The sequence below is a fragment of the Myotis lucifugus genome, unplaced genomic scaffold, assembly GCF_000147115.1.
Source record: "Myotis lucifugus unplaced genomic scaffold, Myoluc2.0 scaffold_52, whole genome shotgun sequence".
Taxonomy (NCBI): Eukaryota; Metazoa; Chordata; class Mammalia; order Chiroptera; family Vespertilionidae; genus Myotis; species Myotis lucifugus.
This window is the reverse complement of record NW_005871100.1, coordinates 1,847,074-1,869,278: the sequence shown is the minus strand read 5'-3', so window position 1 is coordinate 1,869,278 and position 22,205 is coordinate 1,847,074. Positions and strand designations below refer to the sequence as shown.

The 22,205-nt window shown below is 47.7% G+C and overlaps 1 protein-coding gene across 2 annotated transcripts in view; it reads left to right on the top strand.

Moving 5' to 3' along the window:
• The window catches only part of WIPF3 (WAS/WASL interacting protein family member 3), a 38,508-nt gene that overhangs the window by 6,260 nt on the left and 10,043 nt on the right, over positions 1-22,205 (top strand). For both annotated transcript variants that reach the window (XM_023753826.1, XM_023753825.1), the window contains exons 2-3: positions 14,994-15,126; positions 17,046-17,177. In XM_023753826.1, coding sequence (XP_023609594.1) covers positions 14,994-15,126; positions 17,046-17,177 — 265 coding nt within the window. The remainder of the gene's footprint in view (positions 1-14,993; positions 15,127-17,045; positions 17,178-22,205) is intronic.

Genomic DNA, 22,205 nt, shown 5'->3' with positions numbered 1-22,205 from the left:
ATGCTGTGACTCTCTCCTGAGCAGACGCGGCGAGGGATGAAAGGAACTCGGGGCCAGTGAGCAGTTAGTGAGTGACTCTGGGACGGGGGGTGCGTGCCTCGGTCAGGTCTAGGCACGTGGGACACACTCAGTGTCTAGCATCACTTCCTGAACTGGTGAGTTTAGGGGAGGTACTGTCGTTCCCAGGGCAAACCCACTGTGGGCGAACCAGCCACGAAGTGACATCTGCCACCTGCCTGAGCCCTATCGTGGGTCCTGCCAGAACACCGTTAACACATTCGAGTTTTAGTAAGAAGCATGTTTTATACACCAAGTGCAGTTTTATCAGAAGCAACACATTTATGGACAGCAGAAGATAACACCCAGGTATTATTTTTAAAGCCATAAAAAGTCCTTTGGCACAATCCTCCCCATTGTTTCCAGAGAATAGACCTTGTACCGTTGCTTTACATAAAGACAATTAAAAATCAGGGAGAGCAACACGGTGTACCCATTTCTGTACATGGTAGCAATCAATTTCCATTTCCGTAAGGCCTGTTCACCGTAGAGGAATGTGAATGTGTTTGCAAGCTGGTGAAAGCAGGGCTCCATCTGGAGCACATACAGAAGGTGCAAAAGCATGCTGTGCCCCCCTCACCCGCTCAGCGCTCATTGTGCCAAGCTGTGGGTGTCAGGAGGGATCATGTAATGATGCAAGGTGGTGTATTCAGAACAAAAATGTGAGCTTCCAAGCCACCTTAGATTAGAAACTGAATCCCGGCTGGGCCATTTGATGTCAGGCTACTTACTTAGTCACTCTGAGCCTCAGTTTCCTCATCTGCAAATGGGAATAACGGTCGCCCCCTCCCAGTGCACACTGCCCCGAGAGTGGGAGCGCCCCGCAGGGAGGGATTTCTGTCTGTTTTGCTTGCTGTGCATTCTCAGCGCCTGAGCAGCGCCTGGCGTGTTGTAGGCATGCGGCAAATACGCGGTGAATGCACGAATCATGGGGTCCTTGTGAGGATCTACTAAAATAACCATCGAAGCTGTGCTTACCCAGGAGCCACTGTTATTTCAGGGACCAGGAAACAACTGTGTGAGGAACCAGATCTGGGACTGAGAGCAAAGGCCCCTGAGGTCCGTGCAGGGTGGGAGGTCAGAAGTCAAGGTCAAGGCTGGGAGCCTGAGTTATTCGAAGTGGGCAGTCAGGCCAGTAGCAAAGACCTTGTGGCAGCTCCAGGAAGCTGAGACTCAAAACAGGTGGGCAGAGGTGACCCCGTCTAGGTTTTCGGGGTTCCAAGTCCACCATGCCAGTAGCTGCTGCTGCATGACTCTGGGGAGCTATGTGGTTTGCCTTCTCTCCTCTTTCATGCCTTGTACACAGTGGAGTGGCCTGAGTCCATAGGGGTAGCGGGGGTTGAGGGAGGTACTGGAATCAGCCACAGATCTGAGCCATGAGCCCTCAGCTGTGGGGCCGAGGCTGTGAGCAGGCACAACATGGTGATCCGAGGGTCCTTTAGGATCCACTCAGTGCAAATGGCAGCTTGGTGCAAATATGCTCAACATTTAGAGGAGGCTTTGTTTTCTCAGCTGCTCTTTGATTTGTTGCTTTACAAGCAGCTCCGCGGTTGCAGACCAGGAGGCTGCCTAGGGGAAGGGCACATGGGTCTCTGGAAGGTTTAATGGTGATGCTCATGCAAGAGTTTTCGATCACCTGGCTCTGAAGCCCCTCCCTAAAGCAAAGAAAACTGTTCTCTGCACCTTGTGGCAGCTCTAGGAAGCGGAGACTCAAATGCTACAGCTTGGTCTTTCTCTGCCTGACTCAAAGTTTCGTTTAAACACTAGTGACCAGGGGGGATTTGAACACTAATGAGGTATTGGGTGATATAAAGAAATTATAGTCAATTTTATTTAACAATACTTGCTACATTTTGAAGAGCTCATATATAGATATATATCATCCAGAGTTCGATATATGTTTTTAATAAGCAGAGAAAAGCAGGTTAGGGCGAAGATAGAACAGGATTGGCTGTGAGTTTGATGATTGTTGAAGCTGGTTGATGGCACAGAGGTGAACCTTGAGGCCCAGCACAAACTCCAGATAACAAAAGTGGCTTGTGAAACTGTCGTATTTACTGTTCTGGCTCTGGTACAAGGACACCGAGCCCTATCTGGCATTTCTCCTCAGACAAAGCACAGAGGACAGTTGTGGGAGTTATTAAAGCAAAACTTTCCCAGTTGGCAGCTCTTCTCCAACCAAGGTCACCCAGATACAGAGGAGTTCTCACCTTCACCATTCCTTCCTCTCGGAGTAAATGTAAAGCTACAGCTCACATTTCATTGCTGTATTCATGTCTGGAGAGCATCTGACCACGTTAAGCACCTTACAGTCTGGATGAGCTGATATTGAGTTTAAGCACCTTATAGTTTGGATGACCTGATACTGAGTTTAAGCACCTTACAGTCTGGGTGACCTGATACTGAGTTTAAGCACCTTACAGTCTGGGTGACCTGATACTGAGTTTAAGCACCTTACAATCTGGGTGACCTGATACTGAGTTTAAGCACCTTACAGTCTGGGTGACCTGATACTGAGTTTAAGCCCCTTACAGTCTGGACAACCTGTTACTGAGTTTAAGCACCTTACAATCTGGACAACCTGTTACTGAGTTTAAGCACCTTACAGTCTGGGTGACCAGTTACTGCCTGTCTTCGCTGCGCATGAAGATGACTCCCTCAGGAGGAAGCTCGTGCTGGCCTCGCCCTTCACAGAATGGCCTCGTGGCCTCAGGAGCTGCTCAGGAAATTCCCACTCAATGAATGAGAGCCCAGTCCCCCTGGGGTTCATCGGTGACACGGGAGCTCAGGTTACACAGCCAAGCCGCCTGCTGGTGGTGACATCAGCAGAGAAAGAATGTGAAATGTGGCCTGCAGTGCACTCCTCCCAGAATGTCCTCTGTATTTATGGGACCCTATTCTGAGGCCCTCAAAAGGAGTGTCAGCTGTGGCTCAGCTCTTTAATCCTTAGAGAGATGCCGTTGGAAATGAAAATGGAGCGTGACATTCTCATGTGCAGTATTAACGTCTACCAGTGATTATGGGTATTAACGCTGTGTGGCAACAGGTGGACTGCTTTTAACATCTGTTTGACCTTGACACACTGTTAAAGTGGGTCAGGGTCAACTTGGGTGTCCTGTTTTGCATATGAGGAACTCAGCCGCACTGAGGCGTGCAGAGGGCCTGAGGCAGAACTGACCTAAGCCAGGTTCTTGTTCACAACCAGCAAGTTCTTTTAGGTAAACGTCAGAGGTTCCCAGGAGTGGAAGGCGGATTATGGCCACCAAGTCTCAGACTCAACATGTTATATGAGCTGAATTGTGTCCTCCCCTGAAATTCATACATTGAAGTCCTAATCCCCAGGACCTCTGGATATGACTGATGGGGTCTTTACGAAGAAGAGAGGTTAAATGAGGTTATCAGGGCGGGCCCTGGTCCAATATGACTGGTGTGTCTTTATGAGAAGACAGCTCAGGACACAGACACACAGAGAGGTGACCATGTGACGACAGGGAGGAGATGGTCACCTGTGAGCCCAAGAGAGAGGCCTCAGAGGAAAACCGACACTGCGGCCACCTTGATCTTGAACTTCCAGCCTCTAGGACAGTAAGAAAATAAATTTCTCTTGTTTAAGCCGCTCAGGCTGTGACACTTCGTTAGGCTGGTGAAGAAGCCGCGCACCAGCTCCGTCAGCTCAGTGCTGCACAGCTCTGTCCTCTGCTGTCCCACCACCCCTGGGGGAAGGTCCCTGGGGAAAGGGAGTTCCAGGGTCAGCCGTCCCCAGACAGAACCTGCATCTTGTATCTTCTTCATTCCCCTGCTGTGCATGCATCCTCTCCCCAGGTTTCTTCTGCGCTTTTCTTGTTTTATCCTTACTTGTTCTGTCTTGTCTCACTTTGTCTACTGTTTAGAAAAACACAGAAGCTCTGGTTAGAAGCGGCCTTTTGCCTCTCAGACCCTGTGAAGGCCTCCAAGGCCTTTGCTTCTGACGCCATAAACTGCTGAGTGTGCTGCAGGGGTGATGCATCCCAGAATCAATGGGCAGATAGCTTCTATTTCTAGATGCTCATAGGGAGAGTCGTGTCTATTCCTTGCAACCTTAGGTCGCTTTAGCATCCATTACGGGCGGTCTGTCAGCCGTCACAGAGCAAATGGCTCTGCTCACCTGCCAGGTAGTGGCTGCCGACTCCCTTCTCAGTGCCTCTCTGTTCCTCAGGGATTCTTGCTGGAATGATGGCCCTCCAGTATGGCTGGTGTGGATGGGTAAACGGGTAAGCTCAGGGGGTCCTCGTGTAAACTACGGGATGCTGTAAAGCTTGCAACGGTACCAGAGAAACCACAAGAAGTGGAAGTTCACTTTTTTACAAATCCTCGTACTCCTTCCCTTTTTCTCGTCTCCTTTACTTTCTCTCATGCTCCCTTTTCTTTGTTACTTTATCTCTGTTGCCAGAGTTAGCAGATGAAAATGCAAGACGCCCAGTTAAACTTGAATTTCAGTTAAACAACTAAATGAATTGAACAATGAAACCAGATCATTGTTTTAGTATAAGTGCAAACATGGACATAATTATACTAAAAATGCGTGTTGTTTATCTAAAGTTCAAATTTAACTGGGCATCCTGTATTTTATGTGGCAGCCCTATCTATCTCTCAATATGCCCTCTTTTGTGTGTTTCTCCCCTATGATCTATGTATGCATTAGATAGATATAGTTATAGATATAGATGATATAGATGTAGATGTAGATATAAATATAGATATAGATGTAGGTATAGATATAGATATAGATATAGATGTAGGTATATAGATATATAGATGATATAGATGTAGATGTAGGTATAGGTATAGATATAGATATAGATAGATATAGATATAGATATAGATGTAGGTATATAGATATAGATATAGATGATATAGATGTAGATATAGATGATATAGATGTAGATGTAGGTATAGATATAGATATAGATATAGATATAGATATAGATATAGATGTAGATATCTCCCTCAGAGGCTTTACTTATCTGTCTTTCCCCCTGTATACCCATCACACACACTCCTCACCTTCATTTGTATGTATGGGGTGATCATACATATTTCTCGTTTCCCCTTTGTTCATTCTTCCACATCCCTACCTGATTATATATCTTCCTTATCTATCTTTAGAAACTACAGTTTTTCCCTTGCTAAATATTGGTCCTACTTAAAATAACTTTGTTTCCTTCTTCCTTTAAAATGTTGAGAAGTAAAGCACTGAGGATTAGTTCTCTTTAAAAGCCAGTAAAGGAGGTCATTCTTAGCCTAGTTATTTTGATTTGAGTTCTGTTATTTTTATTTACATTTACCCTGCCTTGCTGGATCACTGGCTCTTACTGTAAAATGGGCTTATCCCCTTGGACAGAAGATTGATGGGGTCAGATACGTGTCATGTAAGCACCTTGTGGGCACTGTAAGAAGCTTGAGGAATAAAGCTTTTCTCTAACTTTCATCCCATTTTATTTTCCAAATCTTGAGTTCTACCTGTTAATAGGCATAAATTACTCTAACGTCTATTTTGGGGTTGTTGGTGGGTTTGTTATTGTTGTGTGTTTTTTATTTGTTTGTTTTTGTTTTTGCATATCATTATGCTAGGCTGTAATCCCAAATGAGTGAAGCCCATTGGTCTCTTCTCTCAGATAAGACACATGAAAAGATAAGAATACAAAGTGATTTGTATCCATTGCAGCCAAGAACAAGGAGAGTGGGTTGGGCCAGAACTGCGTGATAAGGGACTTCAGTCCTGGGTCAGGTGAAAACGCTGCCTTCTGTTTTGTTAAAGATTCAGCATCTTCGAAACCATTCCTTTGATGGCGTTGTTACTTAAAATGAACAGAACAAGTACCACAGATCAGTGGAATTTTTAAATGTGATTTTAAAAAAATGTTGATGCATTAACTTTTATAGCATCTTACTATAAGGTAGTCATATTTTCCTATAAAGTAGTCATATTTTCTACCAGTACCAGTCCTGTCAGTTCTTAAAATGGAATTAAATGAACTAAAGATTGGAGTAGCAGCTGGCCTATCAAAAGCAGTTGATGTTGTTGATTCTCTTCTGTCCCTTAACGAGTCTCGTGACTTCCAGACACTCCATCGTCGGAGCAGTTTTCAGCTTGGAAGGGCATGGCTGTCATCATGTTGCCGGGAGCCTGGTGGTCCTTCAGTGGCCTGTCCCTGAGCCGGCTGGAGGCCCTTCCTCTGCAGGGCTGACTTCTCTGAGATGCCAAGGAGGCAGGGATCCATCGATGCAGAGGAAGGACACTGGGTGGGGATATATCTCAGTCTTCAGAAGCATTGGCTGCATCAGCCTACACCACTGACTCCATACAGCCTCAACCAGCAGGCCTCATTTTAGGAGGTCTCAGACAAAAATACAGTTGAGGGAAATGAACTAAAAATAGCCCCCCTCTTCATTCTATTACAGTTCACTTCCTCTGATGATAGGCCTGCTCCGTTTAAGCTTAGTTCTGTCCCTGTCATAATTGTCACCAAGCCATGTGGATGGTTACTCAGAACAAGGAAAGCCTGCATTTCATGTTGATTCATTGCAGCTGTCTCGACCTTCAGTTTATTTCTGCTCTCCTCTAGAATTGCAGGCATTCAGTTCAACAGATGCTGCTGTATTTTTAAGGGAGGCTTTGAGGGGGGCCCATTTTTTTTTTTTTTAAATATATTTTATTGATTTTTTACAGAGAGGAAGGGAGAGAGATAGAGAGTTAGAAACATCGATGAGAGAGACATCGATCAGCTGCCTCCTGCACATCTCCCACCGGGGATGTGCCCGCAACCCAGGTACATGCCCTTGACCGGAATCGAACCTGGGACCCTTCAGTCCGCAGGCCGACGCTCTATCCACTGAGCCAAACCGGTTTCGGCATGAGGGGGGCCCATTTTATTAAAAATACACAGGAATGTCATTAATAAGAGTCTGTTGTATGAGTCACACTTTGGGTGCTCCAGTGGGCCCCTTCCGTGATTCTCATGACTAAAATATTTTTAATTCCCACTGTCTTTTCACATTAAAGAAATTATTTTATGTTGGTGATTTTTTTGGCATATTTGTTATATCTAAGACAGTGTTTATTGCATATCAGTGAAAAGTGAATATAAAAAGTGGTGGAGGAACTAGGAAGGTGGTAGGAATTAGAGATACATTCTGGAAGTAAAGTTCATAGTAGGTCAATTTGAGGACTTATACAATGCCAAGGGTATGATCTAGGGCAGCGGTCCTCAACCTTTCGGACCTCACGGACCACCAGCAGTCCGCGGACCACCGGTTGGCGACTGCTGATCTAGGGAGTTCTTGATTTTGAGCCTGGTTGACTAGAAGGATATTGCTGACATCCATACCACAAGAGGAGTAACAGGTGTCTCTGTGTGTGTGTCTGTCTGTCTTTGGTGGGTGCTATGGGGGAGATAGCGAGTTTGTTTGGGGCGTGTTGAGTTTAACGTGCTGGTGGGACCTTACGTGGAGATGTCCAGCAGCCGGTTGGAAGCCTAAGTCTAGGGCTGCAAACTCAGCTCCTTCCACAGTGACCTATGTATGCTGCATAAATGCCAGCAGGTCCAAAGATAGACAGAGCAGATTCCAGGTCTTTCTGCTCTGCTGGCACATCTCGGAGTCTTACACAGCAAGTAATAGGCGGAAGTATCTGGCTTCCCCCTGCCCTGTCCCACCCATAGCAGAGGCACAGTGAATATTTGTCATTGAATGATGAGAGCATTAGCCTCAATTAGGCAGCGCTAGAAGGATTAGAAGGAGAACATATGCTTTTCCTGAAAATCATAGCATGGAAATAATTTTCTATATTTACTTCTATTTGATGTAGGTCCAAGAGTAATGACAGAGTTATAGCGCAATATGCTGAGCAGCCAAGTCGGTAACCGAGGGGCCCAACCCAGAGAGGTTTGGAAGCGGGTTCTGGGATGAGTGTCATCAGACCCGGCAGTGAGACCCTTTAGGGCTATCCTTGGGCTAAGCTGTGGGCCACTGCTTCTCTAGGATCCAGTCCAAGTCCGGACCCACAGGATTCTGTTGCATTCTCCATACAGAGGACCTAGAAACGTGACTGTGGGAAGAGAAAGTCTAGATCCATCTACATTATTATCCACAATAGGTACACTCCTTTGGAAATATCTTCAACTTTCTAGAAATTTTGGAATTCCCCGCCCCCTCTTGGCTATTTTTGTTGCCTTTGTCTCCTTTCATATTTGAGCATTGTCCACAACCCTTACCTCTTTCTGTCAACCAAGGCAGGCCACGTGCTGAAAGCCCTCATTCCTCCCGCAGCCAGCGGGGAGGTGTGAAAGGAGATAGGGGCTGACACTTGGAAAGAAAGAGGTGGACCAGCAGGTTGGCCCAGGGAGGTTCTGTGTTACCTGACCAGGGAGGTTTAAGTACCGGCTATTTACAGTTGGGGGTATCGGCCTCACAGCGTAGGGTTACTCTGTGCAGTTTCCATTCTAAGGGCTCGCAGTGCTCCCCTTGCCAAGACGGCTGCTGGCTCACGTTTAGTGCACGAATCAGACTCCACCATGCAGCCTTGGCCCTCCTTTCCGGCCTGGCAGAGGCCCAGCTCCTTGGGCCCCAGCCTTCCTAGAAGCATCTCTCTCTCTTTCTCTCTCTCTCTCTCTCTCTCTCTCTCTCTCTCTCTCTCTCTCCCTCCGCCCTTCCTTTTTCTTCTGGTGCCCTCCCTGCCCCCTCCTTTCCTGCTCTGCCTGTCACACTCTTTGTGAGGCAATATCTACCGTGGTCCAAGCCAGAGGGCAGTTGGACCGCTTCCTTCCCCCAGCTGCAGGCTTGCCATGTATTTCCTGGGTGTTTCACCTTCACCAGTTTCCTAGGTGGTGTTATTTCTAAGAGGCTGTACAGCCGGCATGGTGATTATGACGTGTCTGGCTCACGTCTCAGCTCTCTACTTACTAGCAGTAGATAGACAGCCTGCTTCTCTCTGTGCCCCATCTGTAAACCGGACCTAATACTCACAACTGGTACCTACACCAAGGGGCTGTCCAAGTGCCCTTTCAATGAGTTAACGCATGTAAAATACTTGGAACAGAGCCTGGCACACACAGCTGTCTTCTCATTGCTCTGCTATTGCTGTTGTCATTGTCACCCTCTGCATGGTGCAGCCTCCTTACCCAGACTCCAGAACCACCTGCATCATAGGAAAGAGAAGGAGCCAGGGAACATGGTTATTTCAAATGGAGGAGGGAAAGGAGTCAAGGTTTCTAGCTTGAAATGAAAACAGTCCTGCTGAGGTCATGAGCTGAACTTGATAGAGTTTACAAATGAATCTGCTGGGAGGGTTGGGGTGGGCCAACATGTTTCTTTTTGGTAGTACTTTTTGTCTAAGAGAATAAAAGGTAGGAAACCTCCACCAGATTTGAGGCGCTGTTCAAACCATGTGTTACGTACTAGCAGTTCCCAGCCTACTGGCCAGGCCCTTGCCCTTGACTCCCTTGCTGACCATTTTTGTTGTTGTTGCTTACAAGGCTGTTCTTTCCAGATCCAATGTAGGTTTTAACATTAGGTTTTCTCCTAATTTCAGTTTAGTCTTATAAGCCTAGGAGCAGTGGCATCATCAGAAAAGAGAGAAAGGTGCTGAACTGAATTCTCATTTCTCGGGACAGTGACCAGAGGATAAAAAGTGTGAGGGCCTGTGAAGAATCGGGGCGTGGCAGAGCCTTCAGGCAGCAGCTTCTCTCCGAGTTCTGTCCGAGCAGACAGATGGCAGGGACCCAGGGGCGAGGGTGTCTGTGGAGTTAATTTCCACAAAATATTGATAGACTGTTCACGTGGGTTTTTTGTGGGTTTTTTTTTTTAAAGCAAGACATGCTGATACTAAAAGGGGTATGGCTTCGTTTTTGCATGCTAGGTATTTCCACTCAAAAAGAAAGGAAACGCCAATATATAAAGCTAGAATACCTGGCCAGATCTGAATAGTGCAGTAGAAAATGACAAGGCGCTTGGGGATCATACAAGGAAAAGATTAGGTTGAAGAAGTTAAAAGGACAAAAGGATTTTGTAAAGTAAACTCTGTTTGATGTGTAGCTTAAAAAGAGAAGTAAATGCCTTGGCAGGTATGGTGAGGCCAGGGTGGGGGGCCGGGAGGGCGGTAGGAGTGATCATAGAAGGGGCAAACGCATGAGCACCGGCTTGCGAGTGGGAAAAAAACCCGTGAGGAATCCACAGCAGCTTAAACTCTGCGAGAAATATATAATGAGGTGGAAGGATTGCTTGGGGCAGGATGGCTGAGTCTGTGACGTGGTGGAGAGTGGAGAATCAGACAGCGGGTGCTCTCAATACAGCCGCCAGGGCAGCCTCCAAGTTATTAGGATCCCGTTGTGGGACCAGCTCAGAGGCTCAGGCCCAGGAAATAAATCATGAGAAATACACGTATACATACATGTATGAGGCAGCTCTCTGGTCTAGGTAACAGTCCGTTGCTCAATAAAGCAGACTTTAAAGAAGGTTAGTGGGTCCATCCTTTTTGCGCACAGATTTTAAGTGTATATTTGCATTTCTGAAAATGAGACAGAGAACTACTCGACTGCAATATGCCGCATTCTGGAACGACCTGACTTATACACATTTGGGTTGCAGGGAACATTGTGTCAGGCCTGGCTGGGGAGAGTCAGTTGTCTGAAAATATTCACTGGAGTCCAGGCTCTCTGTGTTCGCCTGCGGGCCATACGGGCTGCCCCTGGGGTTCACATGTGCTCATGAGATGCAGGTACCCTGGCTGCCGACACCTGCCTGGTCTGCCCCCAAGTTTGGAGGAGGCAGGAGGAGGCTGAGGTCTGGGGTCATGAGCAGGCTGTGTGCCTGGAAACCTAAGGACCAATTTTAGGTGTGACAGCCTCATGGAGAAAGTATCTTTAGAGGCTGCAAGGCTGAAATTGTAGGAAAATGATAGGCTTTAGATCATCCTGAGACAAACAGCCTGCTAGGTGTGGGTCAGCCGGCTAGATTTTTATTAGTATTTTGCACAGAAAGCAGTATTCAAATCAGGTGTGGTCATGGCCTTTGGTGGCCGGGTGACAAATAGCAGGAAGACTGGGCATTTCAACGTTGTGATCTGGGCTGAACTGCCGTCCTTCCTCCCCTCAAACTACACTGAAACCTGATGGAGTCATTTGTTGGAAAGACAAATGGGTATGCAAAAACTTTTGATTTATCGCCCTTGGTTGGTGAGTCCTGCCCCTCATTTTTGTATTTCTAATCTTACTGGTTCGCTTCAGTTTTTCAGCCTTAGCAACCCCAGCAGTGGGCTAATTTGCATTACTATTCTGCTGCTCTGCATCTTTTTAGGATCAGGGCTATTCCATTGGAACTTGCTGTAGCAGAACGGAGTCCACGAAAGCCTTGTGTGGAACCCCCCAAATTGTCACACCCCATGACAACACTAACACAGAGGAACCAGAGGAGACTGTGGAGTGATGCTTTGGTTTCTCATTTTGGAGGGAAGAGGGAAGTGAGCAGGTGGGTTTGGTGGATCGATTTGCCTTGGGAAAAGTGTCCAGGAATGGCTTTCTCTCCCTTGGTTATATTTTTACTGAAGTTGCCAAAAATCGGGATTTGCATAGAATAAAAGCTCGGGGTTTATTTGGAAATCTTCTCTTTCCTGTTTCTGTATCCTGTAACCACAGTAACAAGACTTCTTAGGATTGTAGAATTTTAAGAAGCAAATTTTGATTTAATTGTTAGTAACTATTGCAGATGACAGGAACCACTGTCTCTGTGTGCTTTAGTTTTCCATGTTCAAATGAATAAGCCCTTAGCTGCCCTTTTGTTCAGCCTGCATGTGCATGACCACCTTAGCCCTGAAGTTACTCATTCTTTCCCACCTCCCAGGAGAGGATTGGAGGACACATAGTCATACCAGGGGAGGAGGGCCCTCTAGTGGAAAACCACCAGGGCCCACGGTGAGCAGGAAAGCAAGCTGAGCAGTCACAGAGGCTTCTTAATTTAGTCCCTCGAGTTGGACTGCGTCATGCAAACATGACGTGCCTTGCCATGTCCTCCCACTGATTTGAAACCTGTCATGTGGACTCATCAAGAACATCTTGAGACCTGTGCTAAGTCGGGAATCTGTTCAAAAGCATAACCCTAAGGACATACAACATTGTTCACAGCCCTCCCCTGAAAAGCCTGGGGTGGGCAAGGTGGGGCAACATTGTTCACAGCCCTCCCCTGGGGGGATGAATTTTGATAATATATTTAAAAATCGAGTCTAAATTAGTCAAGATGACCCCCCACAGGTCACTAGGGCCAGGGTGTGCTCATCTCTAGTTCTTTAAGCAAAAGAACGTCCCTTTCTCACTCTACCTTCCTCGGGGCCAGCACCTGAGCCGGGTCATGACTGTCATTATAATTCACGGTGCTGGTCGCCTTGCAACTAGGAAGAAAGTGGCAAAGGACGTTCTTCCCGACCCCTGACCGTAACACACATCTGAGATTACAAGGTCAGGTTCTTACGAAAATGTTCCTACCCTCTTGTCTAGGGTCGTGATACTTCTGTTGATCCTTTCTTCCTGTCACTAATAATTTATGAACAACATCTATAATAATAAAAGGGTAATATGCAAATTAGACCAAATGTCCTTCTGGGTGTCATTCCGGACATCCCTCTGGAGTGAAGCAGCCCAGGCCCTGGGTGCCAGAGGGAAGCCGGTGCTGGCAGCCAGGGGAAGGAAGGCCTAACTCTTGCACGAATTTTTGTGCATCAGGCCTCTAGTTTTAAAATGAAATTTAAAAATCTCAAAACGTTGTAGTTTAAAATAACATATTGATGTTAATGTTTTATATGTGTGGGGGTTTTAAGCATGTTGTGTGGGAAATCCCCTGTGTGCATGTGTGTGCTTACATGCATTCCTAGAAACGATGTAGCAATAGGGTTGGGGTCCCTTGCTCAGAGCTCTACTGTTGACCATGAGCCCCTCTCAAGGATTCAAAAGGCATGTCTCCAGGCAATGAGAACCGACTCTGAGCCTGTGTCCTTCAGATTCAGCTCAGGAAAATGCTGACTCGGCACATTTTAGCTAAAACCACAGTTGCCTTTGTTTCTAGTCTGTGACACTGAGGAGTCTCTGACTGTCTGGTAAGCAAACCTGGTTTGTCCTTTTCTGAACAACAACAACAACAACAAAACAAAAAGGCCACCGCAAAGATTCGTGAGTCCTATCTCTATTTCAAGAACCTTCTAAGGTCTCATGTCTTCCTTGCAGCCTGCTCAGCTCAGCCTGGCAGATATGGCCGTTTCTGAATTCTCAGGGGTCTTCCTCTCTGTGAGACTCACATGGGTGCTCAGTCATATGCTGTATGATGTAGTGGCCTAACTCCATGCATGTATGTTCTAACTCCCTGTACATGCGTATCATACATCATTCACTACTCATTCATTCACTCAGTAAACAGTGATTGAGCTTGTCTGGGCCCACGTCCTGTTCTACTCTCTGGAGACATATTGATGAACAAAAATGAACAGGATCTTTTTCCTGATAGAAATGTGGGATGGTGAACCTTGAACTCATGGGCACAAATGGAAATTTCCACACTGAAAACGGAAATAAAAATGTATCCTCTGTGATAAAAATTTCAGAGGAAAAAGCATATGGTACCCTGAGCGAGAACCCTGGGTAGACTTATTTAGACTGGGGGTCAGAAAAGACCTCTGGGTGGTGCTGTTTAAGGGGAAAACTGAAGACACGTGTATTTCATGCTTTGAGAAATGGTTTACCAGCTCTCGGGTCACGTGGTACAAACCCTCCAACTTCAAAGGATCCTCCTGGCTGTGTCTTCCAATGCAGCCCCCCCACCCCCTTATTTGCCATCAACTTACATGTGTAGTTTCTGGTGCCCGCTGGTTCTGATAGCCCATGGAGACCCCTGCCGTGTCAGCTTGAGCTGCAATGGAAGTGAAACCGTTGGACCTCGGGGCTACTTGCAGAGTTAGGATAAAGGTTAATCTCACAAATATATTTATGAAGCAAGTGAGCAGTCAGTGAGACACTTATCCCAATGATGGCACATGCCCTGGATGGCAAGTACAAAGCACATGGCCTTGGGGATTTAGCAGATCTGGGTTTGAGCCCAGCCCTGTGGCCTTGAACAGACAAGTTCATCGTCTCAGTTTTCTCATCTGTAAAATGAAGGCAAGCTCACTGGACACTCACGGGTTTTATGAGGCTTAGAGTGACGCACCCAGGCACCGAGTAGGCAGCCCCGAAACCTTCCTGAAATCCCCTGCCCTCCCTTCCTCCCCAGTGGATGACCCCTCTGGGTCCCAGTTCTCCCCTTTGCTGCGTGCTCACATGAAGGTCGTCATCCTTCCCTCCAAACCAGCTCCTCAAGGCCGAACCTGCTTCCATTGTGAGACATGATGGGCCACCCACAGCAGGGAGCATGAGTACCAGGGGACTGCACGCTACTTAGTGCCACTCAGGAGAATAGCCCAGGCAAGACAGGGCCACAGGACCAACTCCATCATCAAGCTGGGGTCAGCAAGGGCGTGGTCCAGAGCGGACCTGGGATGCCGGGCAGGGTGATCACTCCGAATCTGGCAGCCTGGGTCAGGAGCACCTGGACTGAATGAAACCCGGGCCTGCATGTGGCCTTAACTATGAGGAGGAAGAGGGTCTGTGACTTAGGCTTCCTTGAGACATACAGGAGTGTGCGCATAAGGAAGAGTCCATTCTAGGTCCCCAGGGAGAGGGGTGTGAGCAGCAGGAGCTAAGTGTCCACCGGGTCTTGGGCATAAACGCCTAGAGATCAAGGTGAGATGGCCTTAGGAATGGTGCGGGCAGGGCACACAGGTGAGGTGGACTATGGAGGTAAACCTTACAGCAGACAGGACTTTGGGCTTCTCTGCACATGTTCTGTGTGATTATAATCGCATCCCTCTTACTCCCTTACAGGCGAGTACAGAAGCTTCCAGCTTGAGAAAGGCCGATCCCAAAGGTCGAAGTGCACTGTTGGCTGATATCCAGCAAGGAACTCGCCTTCGGAAAGTCACGCAGATCAATGACCGCAGTGCCCCGCAAATCGAGAGTAAGTGCGCACGTGGGCCAGGACCACCCTGAGCCTCGGGGGCATGGGAGCTCAGCCAGACACCCCCGGCTCGCTCGGGGCAGGGGCCACGTCTGTTACCAGGACAGCATCGGACCCTCTCAGACCTGCTCAGTGTGCAGGCCACGCGGGCGAGCGTCGGAGCGTCCCTCCAGGGGTGCTGGCAGTTTGTAGGGCATCCCCGGTCATCATCACTCTTCAAGTGCTTGAAAATATCACAGTCATTATAAAATACATAGTCTATAGCATTCACCATTTTAACCATTGAAAGTGTTCAGTTCAGTGGCATTTAAACATTCACTGTGTGGTTGCAGCCATCACCTTCTTCTAATTCCGGAACATTCCATCACCCCAAAAGGAAACCCCATATCCATTAGCAGTCCCTCCCTATTCCCCTCATCCCCCAGTCCCTGGCAACCACTAAGTCTGCTTTCTGCCTCTATGGATGCTTTCATTGAGCAGCATGTTTTGAAGGTCCATCCATGTAGCAGGAACCAGCCCTTCATTCCTTTTTATTAACTAATATTTCATTTTAGGATATAACACGTTGTGTTTCTCCATTGTGAGGTAACATTTAAACTTCATTGTGTCAAAATAGTCCTCAAACTCAATGGGAGGAAACATAAAGTCTCAACATTACAAAGTGCAAAGTTTCTGTTTTGCACAAGGAAAAAGATGTATTCAGAATTCTCTCACAGGCTCAAAGGACTGCAGCTTTCTATGTCTTCAGGTGACTTCTGATTCTGCTACCGGGCCAGCCAGGGAGCCTCTTCGGGACTCAGTGTGCTCACCTGCAAAATGGGAGAGAAAATAATACCTGCTCTTTTTTGTGTGTGTCAAGATAGTGGAAGGTTGAAATAATATATGCGGAACTGTTTATCAGTGCCAGGTATTATTATGTCTTCACACATTTTTCAATGGTGAGCATGATGTCAATTCTCAAAGTTAGTCCTAAAAATATAATTGTATCTAGTATCTGTAATTATATATGTTAATACACAAGGATAGACAAATTAAGAAATCTTTCCAACAATTACAATAAAAATTAGTTTCTGGCGAGACCCATTAACTAACTGGTTAAGCCCAATGAACAGGAAGTCCACTTCCTAATCATTGCAATGAGCAGGTAATAGATAATCCCAGTATTTAGAATAATCTGGCCATGTTCATCCACCAGTGGGCACTGTGCCTTAATTTCTCCACATTAGCACATAAGCTTTAGGTCACCACGGTTTTCTGCCAGGAATCCTTGTCTCAGCTGAATGTCTTCTCATCTTAAGTAGATGGTATCACACGCGTCCGGAAGGCTGGAAGTAGTGACGCCTCTCCTTCGGGCTCATTAGCCTTCTCTTCCGTAGACGTTAAGGTGCAGGGATGGGTGCGGGGCTGGGCAGGGAGAGCTCAGGAAAGGAAAATGCTGAAGCACAAGTCAGTGCGTGGCTTCACTTCCTGCCTGCAGTTCGGGAAGTTACAATTAAGACCTGCATTAAATCTGCGGGTTCTCTCTGCCTAGTCGTCCCACAGCCACAATCATGTTGAAAACAGGACCAGCCCTGCACCGATGATGTTTGGGTTTTCTCATTTGAAAGGCACCGCCAGTTCCTCCATTGGCATCTACTAACTGACAGTGGATAGGCCCCTGGGTTCGGTCACTTTTCAGAATCATCAGCTACCGATGGCTGGTCCTTTGGTAGACCCAGCGAGGGCAGCACACAGGCCCGGGCACCAGTCTGCAGGGCATCGAGGCAGAGGGTGTTTGGGAAAGATGCCATCAGAAGGGTAACACTGCAGGTGAGCGGACGGGAAGGCTGTCCTGGGCAGGGTCCGACCCCGGCCCGGGTGAGAATTAGCGGCTTCGCTCTGCTCCCAAGTCCTCATCTACTGGCCTCTTCTCTCTAAAGGTTCTAAAGGAGCCAACAAAGAAGGAGGAGGTTCTGCAAACTCTCGAGGAGGGAGCACGCCCCCAGCCCTGGGAGATCTGTTTGCTGGCGGCTTCCCTGTGTTGCGACCGGCAGGCCAGCGGGATGCAGCAGGTAAGGAGGAATCCAGCCTGGCTCTCTTGCGACCTTCATCTCCTTTGCCTGTAGACCCACCTGGGCCACCCTTCACATGCCAGGAAGTGGCATGTCTTCAGTGAAGAGCTGTGTGGTAGATCATGCATTTGGGAGCCCAAGCACCAGAAGTTTCCCAGGCACAGAATTGTGCTTGAGGGATCTTTTAAATCATCCTTCTGTTTAAATCCTCCCCTTGTAATAAATGAAGAATGACTGGCCATAGTGCACAGTGTTTAGTGATGGTGTGATCCTGGCCCAGACTGCAAAGTACAGCAGAAGGTGTAAGTCACATTAGTGTCATCACTGGCCTCACTGGCAATGAATGAGTCATAGCGTTCTCAGCCATTGTGGCAGTTAGGTATTGCTGTGTAACAAAATTCCCTAAAACGTAGGGGCTTTTGACAACCATTTATTTAGCTTATAATGCGTGAGTTGGCAATGTAGGGTGGTCTCAGCTGGGCCCCCTATAGTATCTAGTATCTACAGGTTGGGTAGGTGTGTCTGCTCACCTTCTCTCTCATATCTTTGGTGCCTGACTGAGCCATATGGTCCCTCACTATGTGGCAGACTATTTGGACTTTGTTTTCATAGTGGTGGCAAGGTTCCAACAGAGAGGACAGAAGTATATAAAGTCTCTTGAGCTTAGATTTGGAATTGGCATAGTATTGCTTCCTATTACATCCTCTTTTCCAAAACAAGTCACAAGGCCAGACAGAGACAAGGGTGGGAAAAGAGACTTCATCTCTTGGTGAGAGGAGGTGTAAGATCACATGTAAAGGTTTTACAACCAGGAATGGATGGCTAATCAAGGCCATTTTTTGCAAGCAGTCTACCACAGTCATTTGTGTTTGAGTGGGAGTCATGTTTTAAACAAATATTGCATTAGAACCCCTATGTTCATAGCAGCACAATTTACCATAGCTAAGATTTGGAAACAATCCAAGTGCCCATCAGCAGATGAGTGGATTAAAAAACTGAGGTACATCTACATAATGGAATACTACACAGCTATAAAAAAGAAGGAACTTTTACCATTTGCAACAGCATGGATGGAACTGGAGAGCATTATGCTAAGTGAAATAAGCCAGTCAAAGAAAGATAAATATCACATGATCTCACTCATATTTGGTATATAATGATCAACATAAACTGATGAACAGAAATAGATCCAGAGATAAATGGGGGGGGGTGGTCTGGGGGGGTGGTTAGAGATCAACCAAAGGACTTGTGTGCATGCATATTAGCATAATCAATGGACACAGACACTGGAAAGGTGGGGGCTTGCCCTCTGAGGAGGGGTCAATCAGGGAAAAAGGAGACATATGTAAAACTTTAGAAAATAAAAAAATAAAAATATATATATTGCATTAGAATTAGGAAAATATATATTGTGTGCAAAAAAAAAAGTGGGTTTCTTTTTTGTTTTTTTAATAAACTCAATGAATGTCATTAATCCAGGAGATATCAAGCCCCCAGAATTCCTGGTATAGAATCTTCTACCGTGTGACTTTGCTAACTTTCTTATGGGCTCCGTGGCTGTTTGACATAGGGATGCATTTGCTGCCGTCACCTATTGGTAAAGTCTAGCACAGACAAGGGCTGTAGGATGCTTTGAAATCCAACTTGAACCTTCTCAGAGGCCATTTCATTTCATAATTTTTGCTGAGGGTTTGTCAGACAAGAAAGCTCCGAGGTCGTCCTGAGACCTGGCATTCTTCTGCGCCCACGTTTTTTCAAACTTCCTTCACGGTGTCAAAGAAATATAGTTTGGGATATAAAAATCCCACTAGTTTCTCTTCTCAGAAATAACCCCAGTCAGGTGATAACAGGGATCAGACTAAGGAAGCCAACAGTATTCCTACTTGTCTCCAATAGGACACACACGTCAGGGGTTTGAGCCACTCTGTGAAGTGGAGCATTGGTCTCTTTAGAGGAGATCGAAATCCATGATGATGTGACTAAGGATGTTTGTAACAGGAGGGAAACTCCAGGTCAGGACCAATAGGTATATGCGTGGGCTTAGTGCCATGTCAGGGTGAGGTACCATGGCTCTTCTCTCTCAGAACTCTCCCATCAGCCCCCTGTCATTCAGAGAAAAGGACTTTGGCTTTTACTGTCTCTCTTCTTGCCTACCACTCTCGCTGGTTCAAGCCCTGCACTCCAGCCACACCCTGCCCACCTTGCTGTTCTTGCACAAACCAGGCATATTGCTGCCACAGGGCCCTTGCACTAACTGTTCCCTTGGCCTGAAACACTCCTCCTCAGGTGTCCACATGGCTCACTATCTCCTTTCCTTCAGATCTCTGCTCAAGTGGCATCTGATCAACCTACCAGTGGGGCTCCACTCATCATCCATATAAAATTAGTCCCACCCTGTCATTCTGTATCTCCTCTATCTTGACTTATTTTTTCTTGTATTACTTACCACCATTGGACCTATTATACATTTACTGGTTATTTTGTGTCTGCTCTCTCTATATGTATTCTCCATGAAGGCAGAAACTGTGATTTGTTCACCGCCTTAAAAATGCCTGGCACATAGTAGGTGCTCAGTAAATATTTGTTGAGTGAAATGTGTGAGTGGGCGGTATGGTTGCTCGGAGCCATTAGGCCCAGAGAGCACAATGTCTAGTACTCACAGTACTTTTAAGGGCCCATGAAAACATTTGAATTTCTTTTAAAGTCGAATGTGTAATGAGACTTCCGTGCAATCCAAGGTTTTTTGGAAACATTTACACATTGAAAGAAGATGACTGACTTCATCTTCTGTTAACCCCCGGGGCTCTGAACGCTAATTCCTCTCCTATCAGCTCAGCCTCCTGTGTGCACTCCAGCTGGCCTTCCCTGCGCGACTCATGGTCTCCTTCTGTGTTTCTGTTTGGGTTTCTAGGGCTAGCGCTTATGCTACCCTGGAAAGTCTCCTCCCTCCCTTCCCTTGGCACTCACTGCCGAGCTCTCTGCTGGCCCAGTGCCCGGCTGCTTTCGTCGCCTGCACTCACGCCATCAGCTCCTCTCTCTCCTGTCGGTCTCACCTTAAGTGCACGCTGCCAACTCTACACGTGATCCCAGAGTGGGCATGAACACAAGCCGAAGGAGGGTCAGTGCCCTCCTCGCTTCTGCGGCTCATGCTGCGATAAAAATGGGCTTGCCCCTTTCTCGTTGGTCTGGCTGCGTCGTAAGCAGAGGCTCCTGCACTTTAAATTGACTCACTTTACAGGGTTTTGAATCTTGGAGACATGGTGTCCCCAGCCACTTAGAAAGTTTGGGTTGGTCATTCCGGGGCTGATTCTGTTATCCCTTTACAGTTCACACAGCGACGGGGCACAGGGAGGCCTTGCCTTGTTTAGGGAGCTGCCTGGGCTCTCCGCCTTCCTCTCTGTGGACTAAGGAAGCGGTTTGAGAAGTCAGAGGCAGGAATCCCTGAGCCTGGCGGCTGCCCTTGAGCTCACGTAGAATGTTGGATATCCAGGAGGTAGAAGGCCACTGGGGGCTTTCCCTCCCCTCATGTTCAGCCAAGCTGCTCAGGCAGTGCCTGCCTTAGATGCCCAGGGGATCGAGTCAGCCAGGGTGGGCACATCCAAGCAAAGGCAGCTCTTCCAGAACCACCTCAAAGGAAATCCTCAACAGGAATAATAACGCCACTGCCCCACCTCCAGGCAGCCCTTCCACCGCCGAGACCTGTAATGAGTAGTGTGTCCGGGTGGCTGTCACATCATAGCCAGACACCGCAGCCCTGCCCCCTTAGCCTCGGCTGAGTCAGCTGGACCACAGCTTGCTCTGATGACCTGGCTTTTAGCATCCGTTACGCTGGGGTGTAGGGTGTGGCGCCTCGTTGGGAAAACACATGGAGACTCATGGACTGACAGGCTCAGAGCCACCAGCAGAGGCTGGGGTAGGAATCCGATGTGGAAGCTGGGTTTCCCAGTCTGCAGCCCCGGGAGGTTGGAGGTGTGGGAGCACGCATGCTTTCAAGGGCTTTCCGCATGTTTTCTTGGGGATTGTAAAACAGGAGGGTGCTGAGACTGGGAAAAAAACATTCCCCAGAATTCCTCTTAGTGAGGAACTTGTTGGGAAGAAATACTTTTACTGCCTCCTAAATGGAAGCATCAGTGATTACAAAACTTCTGTACGATAAACAGAAGGACAGAGGGACAGAACTAACATGGTGACACAAGGGTGTGCGGCGTGGCAAGGCCACTCCCGGGAGCACCCTCCTCACCCGGCTTCCGTGAAGCCCACCCAACACAGTGCTGACTGTAGGCCGTGTGTTGTTGAATCCTCCAGGGTCTGGGCTTCCCGTTGGGGTCGATGTGGTGGAGGCTCCATGGGGTGAGGAAGCCAAGAGACCAGGAGGCAGCGAGCCCCTTAGAGATGGGCACACGTCTTTGGGGAAGGGAGCTTGCCACTCCCAGAGGCCAGCAGATGGGGAGGTTCAAAGTCATTGGACCTGGATCCCCAAGGACCTGGATCTTCCCACTGGCTTTGGACTTAACCTTATATATTCAGGGAAGCAGGAAGCTTCTGCTCGCGATGCAAAATCCTGTTCACAAATGCGTGGAGCGAGGAACACCCCGCTCACCAGGAGAGTCTAGTTGACACCCGAGGACCCAAACTAGGACCTATAGGCTGATGGACCTTGTGGGTGAGAGTGACTGAGTGTAAGGTGACCTTGAGGTGAGGAGGGTGGAGGAGGTGGAGCAGTACTGTGCCTGGGCTAGGGGGCCTGGTGGAGGCAGTAGGAAGGCTGGTGGCTGAGCTGGGCTCGTCTCCGAGGAGGACAGCACCGTGATGCTGGCAAGGACCTGCAGACAGGTCAGCGGGCCTCTTGGGGTGACGCTGCTGCCCCTGAGGCCTCTCCATGGACATGCAGAGACAATGCAAATGACATCATACCTGAGAGCTTAAACATTGCTGCCCACACACCTAGGGTACCTCTAGCCTACGTCGCAGAACTAACGCGGAACTTGTTCACTCCAGGTGGCAAGACAGGCAGGCCCTGGCTCCCGA